The sequence below is a fragment of the Equus caballus genome, chromosome 12 (genome assembly GCF_041296265.1).
Source record: "Equus caballus isolate H_3958 breed thoroughbred chromosome 12, TB-T2T, whole genome shotgun sequence".
Lineage (NCBI taxonomy): Eukaryota > Metazoa > Chordata > Mammalia > Perissodactyla > Equidae > Equus > Equus caballus.
In genome coordinates this window covers 44,577,785-44,596,027 of record NC_091695.1, presented here as the reverse complement: position 1 = coordinate 44,596,027, position 18,243 = coordinate 44,577,785, and the positions used below count along the sequence as shown (strand labels likewise).

Here is an 18,243-nt window from a genome sequence, read left to right as displayed (position 1 = left end):
TGAATAAACAACGTGGTCTATCCGTACAATGGAATATTGTTTGGCCGTGATGAGGAGTGAAGTACTGATGCGTGGTGCACATAGATGAACGTTGGAAACATGCTAACTGGAAGAGGCCGGTCACAAAGACCACCTATTGTGTGACTCTGTCCATGTGAAAGCCTCAGGCTAGGCAGATGCTCGGAGACACAAAGTAGGTTAGTGGTGGCCAGGGGCTGGGGGCGGGTGGGGGGGGGTGGATAGTGACTGCTCAAGGGCATGGGGTTTCTTTTGGGGTGATGAAAATGTTCCAAAATTGATGGTGCTGATGGTTACGCAATTCTCTGAATATATTAAAACCCACTGAATTGTACATTTTAAGTGGGCAAATTGTGTGTGAATTATATTTCAATAAAACAGTTATAGAAAATATAAGGACTTTGCTAACTTTTCACATACCTACGTGAAAATAATTTGATTGCAAAACGTGTACCTGCCCTTTGGCAGGGACTTTCATATAAGTCTTTATTTTGTTTTTTGAAAGAGTAGATGAAAGAAAAGTTACACCTCTCACTGTGTCTTTCATTCTTCCCCATCTTAATTTTGAGAGGCTTGAAGTCATATGCTGGTGTTCTCTAAATTGTATGTGCTGACTCCATGAAAAACTGTCACTGACATACGTCAGACTTACATTGGCACTGGTGAAACGCCATCCATGCAAATTTGGCCTACCTTTCCTCTGTACTCCTTTCTTCTGGAGTTAAACCCAGTTGCTTCAATTATATATTTCAGTCTCTTCCCTATTTTTATCTATTCATTCAAAATCTGTTTCAAATAGGTCGGTTGGAAATAGGCCTATCGTTCTCTCTCTCCCCCTTTTCCCACTTCTCCTACGTCACTCTGTAATCATAGGCAAGTTTCTTAACCTCTGGGCCTCGGTTACCCGCAAAGCCTGGATAGTAATCACTCATCTGCACCAAAGCCGGAAGCTGAAGTTACCTCCTCGGGACTCCTTTTGGTACTTGAGATCTCCTCTTCCGGCACTTACTGCGGAGTGTCTGGTGTTCCTCCTACTTCCCGTCACCCCAGCCCTCTCTGTAATGGCCCTTTGTGCTGTCCTGCTGCAGTAATGAACATCCACCCGTCCCTTTTTCATACCTCTTCCTTGGAGGGGCGAATAAGGCATCTGAGCCAGTCTCGCAGCTCCCCAGACTCTGATCGTGGGTGACATCATCTGCCGAATCACCCAAATCCTCTCAATAATTGGGTTAGTTTACTGCATTTGGTTTATGCAAAAGGTACTCAGTTCTTAAGTACTAAAACTGATTGAAATAAGTTATTTCAATTCTTGTTTACTAGCTTGAATGGGCAGTGAAGCTAAAGGTTTTTAAGGTAGATTTAAATAGTTTGTTTTCAATTTGAGTTACTTTTCTTTCTTTTTCTTTTCACAGGTAATGGTAATTCAGGATTTGAAGGACAGAGTCGATATGTACCATCTTCTGGAATGTCTGCCAAGGAACTCTGTGAAAATGATGACCTAGCAACCAGTTTGGTTCTTGATCCCTATTTAGGTTTTCAAACACACAAAATGAATACTAGGTAATTTTAAGTCTTTATCCTGAATGGAGCAGATGATGTTAAATTTAAGAAAATAGTTAGCTAATTTTACTTTTAGTCAAAATTTAAAATGACATTAAAGGAAAGTTCTTTGCTACAGAAAGGTTTTCTATGTGTGAGCCAAGAAAAGCAGCAAAAGCCTCTAAGAGTCTTGTCAGTTTTAATTCTGTGTTTTTATTTTATCTCAAGATGTTTTTATTACAATAGAAAGCTGGAGGAGCAGCTTCATATTCTGTTTGAAATGTTGGTGAGAATTAGCTGAAAGAAAAATCCACACGTATCATGTAAAACCTTGAAAATGTACATGCTTTTTTTCCTACTTAATTAGGTTACATCAGCTTTTTTCATGATTTTATTACAGACTTTTCTTCTTTTAAATAATTGCCAGTGTATGTAGGGAATTTTGCCGTTGTGTTTAATCTCTGAGATTCAGCTAATCATTCTAAGTGAGTGAATATTTTTAAAGATGTGCTTATATTCAGTATACAGATAAAATAGATGAGTAACTGCTTTATCAAATGCCATCTATATAAAATATGTTTACATTGCTCTTGAAATCTGTCACCCTTTAAATTTCTTATTCAAATTCCCTTAAACATCATCTCCCCCACAAAAGTCCCTTAGATAATGTCATGATTGACCACCGCAGAACAGCAAGTTAGAGCTCTATGACGTTCTTTCTCTCTCAGCCTCCATGGCAAAGGCTTTGCAAGTCTGGTGGGAAAGCATAACAGTGGGGGTTCAGAATGCAGAATGAGTTCGGGGCCACTGTTCCCTCTTACGCAGCATTGGTGTTTGTAGCGTTAGTGTCAGTGACTCCAGCCCCTGGAGGGACTTGATTGCCAGCTGGATAGTCACCACTGATTAGTTGGGGGGAAGGTAGGAGTTGGTGAATAGAGATGCTTAGAAGAAAATCTTGCATCCATTTTTCCCCCTTTTAATTCTGTCCCTTGCTAGAATTAAAACAAGATACTGTATGATTCAGTTATCAATTCTAAATCCAGAAAGAACGAATTCAGGTAAAAATGTGCCTTTGGTATTTTCATATAATTTCCTGTCATCATATATCTCTACTTACTAAAGTGAAGTGAAAAGTTAGAATGGACTTGAGAGATGATTTAAATAGTTTCCTGCCATCAGAGAGCAGGCATCTAAATTTTGTACATAGGCAAATGGATGGCTGTTCTCTGGAAAATCAGCAGATGCCCTAGTGTCCAATAAAATCTAGCCTGCAGCCATGCTGTGGTGGCATCCCACAAAAAATAGAGGAAGATTGGCACAGGTGTTAGCTCAGCAAAGGCTTCCTCAAGCAAAACAAGGAAGATTGGCAACAGGTGTTAGGACCAATCTTCCTCACCAAAGAAAGAAAATCTGGCTTGCATTATTTTAAGTCAATTTTCATTTTCTCCCAGTAAACATGAGACCAATGCTCATTCTCCCCCTAGAGGATCCTGATAGTATTTAAGTTACTCTTTAGCCTTTTTTAAATGTGAATCACTGTTTCGTGTAACAGTCTAGTGGCATTCAGGATATTACCACAAAGGCCCATAATTACCACCTGAAGACATCAAGAAAGAGTTAAATTATGTTCATTATGCCTTGTATACTGAAATATGGAAGCATATAAACCATTTTAGAAAGCATTTCTTCAAAATTGAGTGGCCCAGGAAAGACCTCCATGTATTCAGAACCCCCATCCTTTGGCTCTTGCAGAGGGTGAAGGGTTGCCTGTTATTGGCTTCTGCAAAGACATGACTCGAGCCAGACCTGATGGCCTAGTGGTTAAAGTTCAGCACTCACCTCTTCAGTGGCCTGGGTTCGTTTCCCCGTTGAGAAACCACACTATCTGTCTGTCAGTAGCCATGCTGTGGCAGCGGCTCACATAGAACTAGAAGGACCTACAACTAGGATATACAGCCATGCACTGGGGCTTTGAGGAGGAAAAAAATAAAAGACAACTTATTTTCTATAAATGTCCTCCTGGACAAGTACTTCTCATAATTAGTTTATATATGAGTCACTTGGAGAATCTTGTTAAGATACAGGTTCTGATTCAGTAGCAGTGGGCTGGGGCCTGAGATTCTGCATTTCTAACCAGCTCCGACTCCCCTTGGGATGGCAAGGTCCTAAACCCTCTGGCATGCTGAGCTTCACTGTGGTATGACAAGTGGATAAAAAGTTCCGTATCAGAAGTTTCCGAGGGCTCCCTTAGAAACATGTAGTCCTAAAATGTAAAGTTGAGGATTACCACACAAATATTACTATTATAATATTATTGAAACTTAAGACCTTACTATATCCAAGTACCCCCAATTTAAAATGCATCCAGCACATAAAATTTCTTATGATTAGAAATTGAAGGATCTAAAATTAAAACTGGTTGAACCAAGTTAAACATTCAGAAGAAAACATTTATTCATATTTTTCAGGGCAACATTTAGTTCTGCTCATACCGTCCTGAAATAGCCATTGCTGGTGTCGCACGTCCCGCCTGCTGGTCAGGCCGGGGGGTTCGGCAGCGACATCGGCGTTCTAGGCCAGTGTGGTTGAGCGCTGACGTTGCCAGCAGGAGTGCTCTCCGCCTGGCCCCAGACGCACCTGCGTCAGGGATTCTCACAGATCCTCTTGTAAGCTGGCCTGAGCAATACGCAGAAACTTTATTCCTGAAGCTGGTTAATCTTGATTCAAGGTAGACATTTTCATTGAATCTTAGTGGACTCATTTGAAAGTAAAACTATCCCTTCTAGTTCTTCATCTTTTAAGCAAGAATCTACTAGAATGTTGTCTTAGATCATTTTCAAAGATATTTTTTATAGAAAATAAGGAAAATCTGTAGTACTTCATTTGAATAACCATAAACATTTCTGAAATCATTAGCTGATGGCCTTCTCTCTTTTTGGAGTGCGAAAGAAGTGACTGGAAGGTGTGATTGGAGCTTGGACGTTAATTCTCCAAGCTGTCTGTCTGTTACTTGTATAAGTGGTCTCTTGGTTCTTACGTTTATACATCTGTAATTTGATTGTCGTTTTTAGTTTCTCTTTTTTTATGCCGTTTTTCCTCCCTTCTCCTTTTTTCAGTGTACCGTCAGAAACAGTGTTCTGAAACAGTAGATGGTTAATGATTTGCGAACTTCCCAAACTGGCTATATTATGAATGCCTGTGTTTTGATCTTAATGTGTCCCTAAATTTACTGACAATTAAGGCAGAATTGTAGCATGAATACCTCGAAATAGTATAAACAAAATAGTGATTTTAATTTATTGGGAAATAATTAGATTTAGTTGACTTGTCAATTATAAAACTTAAATTCTTTTAATCAGAGAAGCATCATTAGTAATACCTCTGATTTTTCCAAAGGCGAGCGGGGAGATGGATGTTGTAAAACAAGGGTGGCTGTTTCAGTAGTGCCCCCTTGTTGGGGCTGCAGACCCAGAGATTTCAGTGTCCTGAGGATGGGGGACCCGAGTCAGCGGTGAGCCGCGTGGGAAATGACATAAAGAAATGAGGAGAGTCAGCTCAGGGCGCTGCTTCTTTGGAGCTTTTCTTGACTTTCGTAATCCGAACTCCAGCCAGTACAGTACTGACTCATCCTTCCACTACTGTAACCATCGTCTTTATTTTCCTTATTTATGCATTTGATTATTCATACTCACTGTTGGATATGAATTTATAAATCACTTTAAATGTCACTTGAAAATTAAATGCTTGATAGGAAACATGAAGACATTTTGAGATCTTCTAACTTAATATAATCAAGGGTGAAATGACGTTGTATGGGAAGGAAAGAATTTTAGCCGCCTGGCTTTTGTTATGCTGAGCCTACCCGTGTCTCCACAAAGTTCTTGGATATCACAGTGGTTTGAGGATTTCTGCTACAACTGATATTGTAAGTCTGCTTAGCAATTACAAGTACAAATTATACAAATAGTTTTTTATTTTTGTTGTTTGTTTTTGCATTTATATAGCGCCTTTCCTTCGAGGAGCTCAAGGCATTTTTCAAAATCTGACAGTTTTCCTCACAACAACCCTGTGAGGTAGGTAGAGTGCATTACAAACAATAATAAGATACCAGCTAACCTGTTTCAGCCTTTGTAATGTTCTTTATGTTGAGTAATTGGAGGTGCAGCATAAACACGATTTTTAGAACATTTTGCAAACCTTTTAAAAGAGTTTGGTCTTGGTGATAGCTGTATTTAAAAAACCACTTGTACTCCATAACAGGGTAATTTTAAGAGAAATCATTCATCCAAAGATCAGCAGTCACTCCATGGATTAGCTGAGCACTGATTGCAGGACTCAGCCAGGTATGTTTCCGGTTGTTGTTTATTTCCAGGTCCCGAAGGAATGAAGAGCTGTGGTTTTAGCATGACTCCTCTCAGCTTCTTCAAACTGTCAGTTTGCCATTAAACTTTCTTCAAAGGGGGAAATGTGTTCGCAATGTTGCCTCATGGTTTTCTTATTTTATATCTTAAATATTTGAGCGTTTTTCTCTCTCTTCCTCTCTCCTTCCCTTGCTCCCTTTTTTCTGTCCCCCTCCTCTTCCCCGCCCCTCCAGTCAGCTCTTGACTGTGCATGCTAATGGAAGGGCACAGTAGTGCAGCTAACACAAATCTACAACTTTCTTCATTGCCACAGTGGCCTCTTGGGTTTGGAAACAGAAAAACCAAATAGCAAGAAAACCTGGGAAGTCAGTCTCTGGAAAGAGTGGGGAACAGGTGTGTGGGAGTGTGAATTCATGTTTTTTTCTGCCCCTTCTAATAATAAATGATTGTAAATGATGTATTTTTATTTCTTAAACCACCTATTGATCAGAGGTGTGGGAAGAGAAAAATGTTTGGTTTATTTGAAGTTGCAAGTTTTGTATTAAGAGAGGGAGGACGGGCATATATTGATTTGGAAACGCCAAATACCTGTTTCTCTTGCCTCCCCTGCCACGCCACCCCCAAGTACTAAATTTCAAAGTGTGTATTTGCATCCACTCCTGTCGCTGTATCATCAGTGTACCAGCCAGTGCTGTCTCTGGCTGGGCTCAGTGCTGGTTCTCAGTGGCAAACGCAAGTCAAATCCTATTCTAATCATGAAGGGACACAAGAGGGCCCTCATGGTCCAGATAAGAGAGCAACATCAAGAAAAGCCTGGGTAATAGTCCCAGGCCTTCCACTAATTAGCCTTCATTGGGCCTGATTTTCCTCATTTATGGAGCAAGAGTGTTATTTTTAGATACTCTAAATTTTCTTCTTCCTTTAAGAACCGTGGTGTCAAGATAGTTTTTTGCAATTTGCAAGGGAGATTTAGAGTGATTATCATTAAAGAGAGGACAAGAGGGTATTTTTCTACTCAATCATAGAAAATTACTTTAATTTTTTCTAAGGTCCTCAGTGCCTTGTGCTCTGGCCCTAATAGTTGTAACAATCTCATGCTATTAAATAATTCTTATTTCCCTGCAGTATTTGTTGTAATGGGATTTGACTTGAACTGTCAGCCAGGTGATTTTGATGCACTTCTGTAGGATTATCGAAAACAACTCTCCCCCCTTCCTGTCTGCACCCAGAACCACTTTCTTCCTCCTTTGCCTCACTCTCATTTCACGCCTATAGCAGCCAACTGTGACAGTAAGTTTTGACAGTACATCACATTTAAGTGAGACGGAGGTTCTTGCTGGTGGGTAGCAAGGGGCAGTTTCAGGGTTTTGTTTGGGTTTGAGGCAATAGAAATCAGGAAAGCAGAAACGAAAGTCAGCACCGGAAACATGGAGGGCAGAATATTGCGAAGTCAAGAGTTGGTCATCTTGTGTTGGTTTTTAGCATGTCATTTGTTTGGCATCGTGAACAAAGAGTAGACAAAACTAGGGAGAGCTGAGTGGCATTTTTAGATAGGAAGAAACATGCCTCGGGAGGTGGAGAACCCGCATGCAGCCTGTAAGGAGGAGCCAGTGTCCGTCTGGGCCTGCCCTTCACTGTCTGTCGTGCTCTGAAGAGCTCGGGGAGTTCGCCTCTGCCTCTGACTTGCTTTCTCAGGTGTTGAGCCGTGCAGTTGTTTTAAAATAGAGTGTCACCATTGGTCAGTTCGACATTAAACATGTCAAGGTTGCTTGGCTCTTTCTGTCGTTTGTAGCCCTGCCACTGAATGTCATGGATTATTCATCATGTTTTCCAGAGTGAACTCTTGCTTTTTCATTTATTGCACAAAGCATAGCTTATTAGTTTCCCGCGTTTCGTATTTTGCATTGCTTGCGATGATGCGCCTTGGCTAACGGCTGCTCGGTTGGCTTATGTGTCTGTTTACGCAGATAACCCCGTAGTGTAGGGATGCCGCGAGAAGGCTTTAGATTGAGTTTCTTAAAGAAACCCAGTCTTGACAGAATCACTGTGGTGGCAAGTAAGTAGTTTAATACTATAACTGTATGGAAGTTTGGATACTTCCACAATTTGCAAATCCTTAAATTATTTTAGTGGTGGTTCTCTGACACCACATTTTGGCACTTAAAGACATTCTGAATTGTTTAAAGGGCTTCCACTCACCTGTCGTGAGGGCTGGTGTGGTTACTGATTGAGGTGGGAAGCAGGGCGTCGTCCATTTTTTCAGCTCATCTGTCCAGGATGTGTTGGAACCCTTCCAGGTAGTTCTTCGTAGCCGTGAGAGCTTGCTGAAGCTGCAGTGTGCAGTCAGCACATCTCTAGAGGCGTCAGCGTGCATGAAAATACCTGAGTCCTCTAGAGACCCTGTCCAGCCAACAGTGTTACACCTGTTCTGGACCTCATAGCTTCCCTTTCCCTTGTTCTAGCTCTTTCCTTTTCTGTTATTAGGCAGCTGACGCCCTCGGCCCCTGTTCCTCTCTTTGAATCCAGCCTTATTAAGATCCTCTGCTGAGACTTCCTCTCACTGTGCCTGCCTTCTTTTGATTCTTTCCTGCCTCTAGTAATATTGTGCTTTTTCTTTAGAAAGCTGAATTTTCCACTTTCCTCATTGCCCGTATCAATGTCAACTCCAAAACCCCTTCCTAATAAATCTTACACCATGGTTATAATTTCCATACTTTAAAGTGTTGGAGCAGCGTGGTTTGTGCCATGATAACATGCGTTTGCATATTGATGCTTTGCTTAACTATTTGGTGCATGTATGTGTCTTTTAGTCCCAATTAAATTTTCCATTCACGAACAGTGACCACGTCTTCACTCTCCTGTTTTTCACCATAGCACCTGTGCACACAGCACCTAATAGAGAATCCTGGGTGAAATATTGTGGCTTAAAATCTTACTGAAATGTTATGAATACATTTGTGATAGCTTATCTACAAGAAAAAATTCTGCTTGAATGCTTCCTTTGCTGAACTTTGTGCTAGATCTGATCTCAGTTTTAGCATTTTCGGGTTTATGAGATGTGCAGTTTTAAATGTTCGAGTAAGATGCAAATTCTTTTTCTCCTGAGCCACTAATATTTTTTCTTAATGTATTTTATTTGAATAGCAACCTGTAATTCCTTTTTTTGTTGTTGGGTGTTTCAGAAAAAACCCAATACTTTATTTGGGAAAATAAGCCAAATGAAATTGACATGAGAAGAAATTTTGAAATTAAGATCCAAGTACCTTTAAACATAGTACCCATGTTTCATTGAGAACACAGCTTTAGAACAGGGGGTACTTGGCCCGTGATGGTCTTGTGTGTTAGAGTATGCCTAGCGCTGCGACGTTCCGAAGTCGTTAGAGCTGATTTCACAGGAGAAGCCATCTGAGATTCTACCCCAGCAGTTTTCCTGACGTCGCCAGGACAGCAGTGTCACTCCTGGAGTCACGCTTTGTGTGCTCTCCTTGTTCTCTGAATGCAGTTGGCAAAGATTAATTTGGCACGGGTGTGGCACATCGAGGCGTTTCAAGCCTTGTTGGGATGCTTATTTTGGGGTTTTTCTGTCTGTGCATAGAGAATGTTTTTGTTTATGGCATGGTTTTGTTTGCTTCTTCATTCTTCTGAAGCTCATTGCCTTGCATTCCTCTGGCTCGATTCTGCATGTTTTACAGAATTCTTGTCATTCTAACTCTCGACTAGACAAGCTCTATTCTAGATCTTTCATTTTGTGCCTTCCAAAGTAGAGGACTAGTAGAAGCCTGAATCAGACAGCTGGTCACCTCTCAGTCACTGAGACAACAGTGAAATAAAAATATGAAGTACAGTTTGAAGATACAAAAGTTATATTTCCTGGTGATCAGTATTTCTTGAGGAGTAATTATGAAGGTTATTGACTGTTCTCCTTTGTGAGGTCTGGCTGTTTTTAGGTTATTACCTCTTTCTCCGGATCTCTTAGCAGTGGCCCAAGGAGGATGGCACATCACTAAAGTTACTGTTTTGATTTCTTTCAGGTTTCGGCCTATTAAAGGAAGGCAAGAAGAACTGAAGGAAGTAATTGAACGTTTTAAGAAAGATGAGCACTTGGAGAAAGCCTTCAAATGTTTGACCTCAGGCGAATGGGCACGTCACTATTTTCTCAACAAGAACAAAACGCAGGAGAAGCTGTTCAAGGAACATGTAGGTTTAGTGATGAGGTTAACGCTACTGTGTTTATGTTTGGATGAGAGTGAAGGAAACTGAAGCCTAAGCTTGAGCGAACACTGAAACTGTACATCAGCTTTTCATAAAACTGATCGCTGTGAAGGTCTGATAACACGTGAGATCATTTGTGTGACGATCCGAAGAGAAAGCTTTGTCGTCTGTCAGTGAAATTTATTGTGAACTTTTAGAGTAATATAGCCGAGCCATTAGGCGCTCAAATACACGAAATTTTAAAATAACAATAAGATTTGTTACTTTATGATCATAAATGTTTTAATTGTTGGTGGTGGTTTGATTTTATAATTCTAAAAAAGTCTAGCAGGATAAAGAAAATAAAGTTAATACCAATTTTTTTCCTATTTTTAGGTATTTATTTACTTGCGAATGTTTGCAACTGACAGTGGATTTGAAATATTGCCTTGTAATAGATACTCATCAGAACAAAATGGAGCCAAAATAGTTGCAACAAAAGAGTGGTAACTATTATACTAGTGTAAATTCATAAAGTAATTTTATTTAAAGTTCTCCCTTAAATTACTGTTGAAGTGCTAAGAAAGTTGTGGGGAGGAATGAAGCCAGAGGTCACTGAAGGAGCCAGCCCGGCCAGCGCCTTGGCCCGGTGACTAGGGTCAGGACAGTGAGATTGGAAGTCTGAGTTAAACCAGCTCGTGTCTCTAAGCTAGAGTGCTTTTTGTTTTCCTTCTGCTCAGTCTGATGCCTGCGCAGTGACAGCTCTGCTGACAGGCTAGGCATACGCTGGCTCCAGAGTCAGTCCTTCACTGGCCTAGAGGAAAGGTTTACTATGAAGTCTTAATGATCCCAGGAATTTCACAGTGGAACTTTCTAACACATTGCGGCCAAAAGTATATATGTATGTGCCAGCTTAAGTAAAAGTAATAAAGTTGAGCCCAGCCCGGAGGGATAAAAGCTGTGTGTGAAGGAGAGAATGTGTGATTTTAGCTGTCCTTGAATGCCTGTTCCCTACCTTATCTCCCAGAAGAGAGATGGAGCCCCTCTCGAATACCACCCCCAATATTTTTATAGCAGAAAGTTTAGGGTCAGGTACCTGCAAATGGAGTGGGCAAGGAGCACTCCCCGCCCCCAGGCCTCTTGGGTGCGTGTGTGTGTTCGCGCGTGTGCGGTGTTTGCCTTGGGGTGGTATCAAGCCTGCTCCTCGGCTCCCGCAGCTCCCTGAGTTGTAGATGGGAGTGGAGGCTTGAGGCCTTGGGTTCTAGGGCCGCGCTGTCCAGTGCAGTAGCCATCAGCCACGTGTGGCTATGGAGCCCTTGACATGTGGCTAGTCTGAATTGTAAGTGTTATAAATGTGATAAACATGCCCTACTTCATATTAAATTGTTTTTCTTATTAATATTTCTTACTGTCATTACCTGTTGAATTACCTGCTGGGTTAAAATATGTTACTAAAAGTAGTTTCACTTGTTTTCTCTTTACTTTCTTGATGTGGCTACTAGAACATTGAAGGTCGGAGTTTGGCTTGCGTTGCATTTCTGTTGGATGGCGCTGCTCTGGAGGGGGCCTCCTAATTCTGGGGCCTCGTGGCCCTCTGCTACTACCTGTCTCTGTTTCCTTCATCCATTATCAGCAGGTTGAATTCAGTGCAGCAGGTTTTTGAGTCCTTTCTGCTTGCAAGACACTATGCTAGGTGCTGCGGGGGAGTCAGAGACAGGTAGCAGAGTTCCTGTCTCAGGCAGGGAGAAAGCAGCTGCACGGGCAACTGTGGCCCCAGGCTGCAGGGCTTCCGGGGATCCAAGGGCGTCGGCCAGATACGCACGGCCAGGTGCTCTCTGTCCCTGGTGTTTACGGGACGGGATTATTTTATTAAGAGAAGCCTGATTATTTATAATTACTAGTAATTTTTAACATCACATATTTTAAATAGGAAACGAAATGACAAAATAGAATTACTGGTGGGTTGTATTGCCGAACTTTCAGAAATTGAGGAGAACATGCTGCTTAGACATGGAGAAAACGACTTCAGTGTCATGTATTCCACAAGGAAAAACTGTGCTCAGCTCTGGCTTGGTCCTGCGGCGTTTATAAACCATGGTAAGCCATGTCTCTAAGGTGTTCGCGCTCGTGTGGGGCGGCACTGCTGGAAATCAGTGGCCTAGCGTGCTGCGCCAAACCTCCTTCTTCTTTTAAAGGAGGCTTGGAAGTATGAATTCTTTTTTTTCCCCACAAACTTATTAAAATAAATATTCCTGTGGTTTAACTTGAGACCTAAACTTCTGTCAAAAGTTTTAAGATTATATGGCAGGCTTATTTCAGATTTCTGTAATTGTTCGTGTTTCAGATCTTATCTACAGTTAATTGACTTTATCTTTTGGACATTTTTCAGATTGCAGACCTAACTGTAAGGTAAGCATAAAGATTTTTTTATCTCAAGTATTTTCTTTCTCCTTCAAGGATGAGTTTCTTAATGAATTAACTTTATTTCAGTTTGTGTCAACTGGTCGAGATACGGCATGTGTGAAGGCTCTCAGAGATATTGAACCTGGAGAAGAAATTTCTTGTTATTATGGAGATGGGTTTTTTGGAGAAAATAATGAGTTCTGCGAGTGTTACACTTGTGAAAGGTAAAGTATCAAGTTAGATACTCAGCTTTTACATTCTTTTAACCACCCAGTGATTGCGGGCATTAACTCACCTTATCTCCTCAGCGTTTACATGCGAGGAGAGTCTTTTCGGTTCTGTAGTGTCACGCCCGGTACAGCATGCATGAACAGAATCAAAGGATACAGAGCTGTGCGGGCACTGGCATCGGATCCTTTGACATTTTATTACTGCCAGCTGTTGTTCTTAGGAGTAAATCAGAATACAGATGTGCTTAGGAGAGAATGGCAAGTACTGTATACACACGTGTGCATGCATACACAGTGCCAGGGTGGGCTTGCTCCCAAAATGGCAAGTGAAGTTCACTATTGACAGTCAGGTGAAAAGCCCAAAGCTGTCTTGTGCGTCACCAAGCTGTGTCTTGTGGAATTATGTTTTGATGCACGTACTCTTCGTGATTCCCAAGTTCTGTCACTTAGTGAGGAATTCTTTTTTGTGACCCGTCAAGATTCTGGAGCCCTTGTAGAAATCCCCTGATGCGCCTTAGCAGGATTGTTTGTTCACACTACTCACTGTGGTGACTGCTGCATACACTTGCTCCCTGAGGCAGCTTCATGAGCGTGTCCAGGCTGGCGCTGCAGGCGGGCTCGCATTGCGAGGTAGCGCAGACTTGCATAGGCCACACCGCGGAGCCAACCTGGATTTGTTGAGCCCGTTTTATGTACCTTGTGCTGTGCTGGACACTCTACCAGCCCTGACTCCTTCGGTCCTCACAGCCATCCTGTGAGAGAGAGAACTAGTAACATGCCCACATGGCAAGTGCAAAAACTTAAGTGTCTGAACCCAGGTCAGCCTAACTTCAGAGCCCTCATCCATTTCACGTTGCTTTTGCAAATCCTAGCAAAGAGATCCCGTAGTTCTGCTTCTCCCACTTAGAATGCCCAGCCTGCAGCCAGCTAGCCTGAGGAGAGATGGGGGATCCCAGAGGCCCTGGTTCCCGTCTTTCCGGGTAGCCAGCGGGTCCCCTGAGTTGTGAGAGAGCAGGGCACCGAGTCCTGGTACTGGCCCAGTGGTGTCCCTCCCAGTATTGCAGGTCTCGCCGTGCAGGGTGGCAGAAAACCTGTTCAGGATACTGCTGAATTTCTGCCCCTTCTTTTATAGGAGGGGAGAGGTAAAATTGGTTTTTATACATAAAAAATCATTCAAATCTTGGTTAAGCCTTAGACCAGTCCACAAAAAAGACCCTTTAATCCATGAAGTGGTTTAATTATAGTTGAATAATGCTTTGAAATAGTTTTAGAAGAGCTACACAGTACAGCAGTTGAGTGCCTGAGATCTGGAGGCAGACCGCCTGGGCTGCAGTCCTGTGACTCTACCTTTCGTTAGCTGTGATCTTGGACAACGTGGCTGCTTTTGTGCCTTAATTACGCATCTTTAAAATGGGGGTAACGTTAGAAGCTATCTCATAGGGTTACTGTGAGGATTGAATGTGTTATTGCACATGAAGCACGTAGAACAGCACACAGTGAATGCTCAAATGTTAGCTCTCGAATTATTTTGTGGTTTTTGGTTATTTTCCTATTAGAATATAAGCTCCATGAAGGCAGAGACTTATCTGTGTCATTTACTGTTATATCCCCAGAACAGTGCCTGGCACATAGTAGGTGCTTGAGAGATATTTGGCGACTCAATGAATGAATGGAACAAATGACATGCTGAATGAGTTTTTGGAGGCTGTCCTGAAAAATGTCACCACAGCTCAGGTTCCAAACCAGCCCTGAAGCAGCTCTTCCGCTGTTTTAGAACTGCAGGTGTGCTTATGGCCCTTGGGCAGATCTGCCCTCTTCCACGGGCCTTAGTTTCTCACTGCCCGGGGAGGGGAGGTGGCGGGGGGGGGGGTATCCCGCCTACTCTGCAAGCTTAGTGTGGGGAGTAAACAGAAACGTGCAAATCCTTTTTAGATGGCAAGGCCTAATACAGAACAGTAGGCATGGTTGTCAGACTGAGCAGTTTGATTTAAAGGTTAGCTATGGATGTTCTTGAAATTCTCAGGAACACCAAATTGTTTCTGCCTTTCTGAAAATTAGGTCAGAGGATGAGACTAGTCAGAGAAACTCATTCAATTATATGTCCGTGAGCAACTGAATAGTTACTTTATGTTAGGCCTGGTACATGTGGGACCAGCACGGGGCCAGCTCAGCACATTGCCAGCTGTGAGGGCAGTGCAGTGAAAGACACAGACACAGACACACACAGACACACACACACAGTGTTAGGAGCTGGCGGATGAGAAGAGGTGACCCAGTGAAGAAAAGAGAGTGGACAGAATGCTGACAGAGGCCTTGAGCTCCTGCGTGAAGTGTCCACGATACGTTTCATGCTTGTTTCTGGGCCATAAGCTTCCTGACACAGCCGCAGTGTGGGGGTATGTTCTTAAGCAAGTACTGCAGATTTCACTCTGGAAAATTTGAGGAATACAATCTAATGAAGGACCGAAAATATGAAGAACCAAAATATTTTAAAGCTTATGTGAAAGTGTGTCTGGTGGTAGCCAAGAAAAAATTTCTAAAGTATGGCTAGGGGAGATTTGCCTTAACATGTGTTAAAAGTGACTATGAAACAGTAGTGATCAAAACTTGATGATTGGCCCAGAAATGGACACATAGATAAGAGGACGTGAATACAGTCTTGTATGTGTGAGATCTAATACCACTCGTGGGGAAATGATTTATTTAATAAGTCATGTTGATATAATTCATTGTGCATCTGGAAAACAACCAAGCTAAGCCCCCATCTCGTGCCATATGTGAGATAAATTCCAGGTGGGTTAAAGGGCTAAATTGAAAAATGCAATGCACAACTATAAGAAAAAGATTAGAATATATGTCTAACTTTGGGCTAGTGGAGATCTTTTGAAAGAAGTAAAACGGTGAATATAAAAAGTTTCGAATGAGGGGCTGGCCCCGTGGCCGAGTGGTTAAGTTCGCGCGCTCCGCTGCAGGCGGCCCAGTGTTTCGTTGGTTCGAATCCTGGGCGCGGACATGGCACTGCTCATTGAACCACGCTGGGACAGCGTCCCACATGCCACAACTAGAAGGACCCACAACGAAGAATGTACAACTATGTACTGGAGGGCTTTGGGGAGAAAAAGGAAAAAAAAATAAAATCTTGAAAAAAAAAAAAAAAAAGTTTTGAATGACCAAAAATAAAGTCGAAGATGGATGATAAATTGGAGGGGGGGAAGTACACATATTGCCAAGAGTTAATATCCTGGTAACAGAAAGCTCCTGTAAGCTCACAGGAAAAGACAGACTCCAACAGAAAAGAAGTAAGGAGAGTCTGCGCAGAAAGTGACGACCGTCAACAGGGACAGTAGAACAACAATTGGGTGTTCATTTCACTATCGGATTTGCAGACTTTCAGCGTCTCCTGTAGACTGCTGGTGAGGACGTGGGAAACAGGCACTCGTGCAATGTTAGGAGGGCTGCGACTTCCTGTAACATTTTGGGAACGTGCTCTGGCAATGTCTGTTAGAACCAGACTCATCCTGTTACCTGGCAGTCATTCCCAATTGGAAGAGTCTGTCCAGTGGAAATCTAAGCACTAGTTAGTAAGGATTTGGTTTCGAGAGCAATGTAGTAGCAGGGTTCACGGTGGCAAGCGAAAACAAACCAAAAAACCCCGCAAGTTTCAGTAATCACCAATGGGGAGTGATTGAATAAATTATGGAATGTTCGTTCAATGTAAAAAGCACAACTCTCAAAACATGTTCAATTCAGATTTATTTGTCCATCATGTAATGATAAGAAAGCTGATTGTTGAGTAAAATGTATGGTATTATCCTATTTTGGTTTTGTTTGCTTAAAAAGAAACAACAGGCTAAATAGGTGTGTCGACCACGGTAAAAGGAGTAGGATGCTGCTGGATGGTTCATCTGGTGCCCCAGGGCTCTGGGGGCGGAGGCTGGTTGGGAGATACTGTTAACTTTTGCTTTATGGCTAAACTGTCCTGGGATTGCTTCACTTTTACATAAGAAATAAGAGAAGTAGAGAAGCAGGTGAATGGCAGAGTTTCACTTAAAAAAACTCGAATTTCCAGATAAAATAATTCCACTACAATAATTTATTTTGTGTTTAAGCATACTTATGTATGGTCCACCTTTCTAGAAATGAAGCAGAATGTTACAAGTTATGGTAAAAAGGCATAGAATATCTGAAAATAATGTCCTGCCTTCTTAATCCATATGAAGTTCAGTCGCCTTTGGGGTTTACTCATGTGCTCCCTGAACGGAGTGCAGTCTAACTGGGTGCCTGCTTGGTGAAGGTTCCCTAGAGGTTTTCACAGTGATTTCTCCTGCCCTTTTTGAAAAAAGAATTGAGGCAGTCCCAAAGTAAGTTTTTGTTGTTGTTTTTACAAAAGCGTTAATAAAAGCTGAATTCTAGGGGCTGACCCAGTGGCGCAGTGGTTAAGTGCGCGCGTTCCGCCTTGGCTACCTGGGGGTTCGCTGGTTCGGATCCCGGGTGTGGACATGGCACCACTTGGCAAGCCATGCTATGGTAGGTGTCCCACATATAAAAAAGTAGAGGAAGATGGGCACGGATGTTAGCTCAGGGCTAATCTTCCTCAAAAAAAAAATAAATAAATAAAAGCCGAATTCCAGATCCATTCTGGGGAGGTGAAGAATGCCCACCTTGCTTACCAAAAATAGTTTCTGCATTAGGTTTTGGTCTGTGCTCTCTAGCATCAAGAGGGAAGAAGGTAGGGAGAGAAAATAAAGCTTCCATTGTCCCTTAGCAAAAGGTAAAACATTCTGATTCCTCAGGTGAGAAAAATTATTTTCTCTTCGTCTACATCCTGGAAAAAATAAATCACATGGGATCTTACGGAGGGTGGCACTGCTTGTGTGATAGAGGGTGTCCACAGTTTGGCCACAGGGTCAAAATCTGTTCTTATATGGCTTTCACAAGCTGAGCCGGTAAAAGGCAAGCCAGTGAAGGCAATTTTGGCCAAAGGGATTTCTCATTTTTAAGTGCAGTGTAGCACTTTTTTTTAACCTCATTAATTTAGAATTTACTTATTCTTTTTAAGAGAGCTGAGTAGAAATTTACCTTTATACACGGAATAAAGCACAGATTTGCCAAGCTAGATTCATTAAGGAAGTTAGGAGAAGCTCTTATAAGCACCCTCCCTTTAGAAGAATTTATATAAATAGAAATAATTAACACAGGGCACACACATCGTCCTTGTCCAGTGGTGACAGCAAGACTTTTAATGTCTGTTTCTTCTTTTTTCCTCCTCTTCTCCCCAAAGCCCCCAGCACATGGGTGTATGTTCTAGCTGTGGGTCCGTCTGGTTGTGCCGTGTGGGACGCCGCCTCAGCGTGGCCTGATGAGCGGTGCCATGTCCGCGCCCAGGATCCAAACTGGCAAAACCGGGCCACCAAAGCAGAGTGCAGAAACTTAACCACTCAGCCACGGGCCGGCCCTTCTGATGTCTTTTATTTATTACGTTTTGTTAATTATGATCCTTC

At 42.2% G+C, this 18,243-nt stretch overlaps 1 protein-coding gene across 5 annotated transcripts in view; it reads left to right on the top strand.

Annotated features, from left to right (window-relative positions):
* KMT5B (lysine methyltransferase 5B) overlaps positions 1-18,243 on the top strand; it is a 53,369-nt gene that overhangs the window by 23,579 nt on the left and 11,547 nt on the right. For 4 of the 5 annotated variants that reach the window (XM_070230226.1, XM_023654596.2, XM_023654594.2 and 1 more), the window contains exons 3-9: positions 1,431-1,578; positions 5,562-5,630; positions 9,950-10,115; positions 10,506-10,615; positions 12,040-12,206; positions 12,499-12,518; positions 12,600-12,736. In XM_070230226.1, coding sequence (XP_070086327.1) covers positions 1,431-1,578; positions 5,562-5,630; positions 9,950-10,115; positions 10,506-10,615; positions 12,040-12,206; positions 12,499-12,518; positions 12,600-12,736 — 817 coding nt within the window. The remainder of the gene's footprint in view (positions 1-1,430; positions 1,579-5,561; positions 5,631-9,949; positions 10,116-10,505; positions 10,616-12,039; positions 12,207-12,498; positions 12,519-12,599; positions 12,737-18,243) is intronic. The other variant, XM_023654597.2, reaches the window with a different exon arrangement.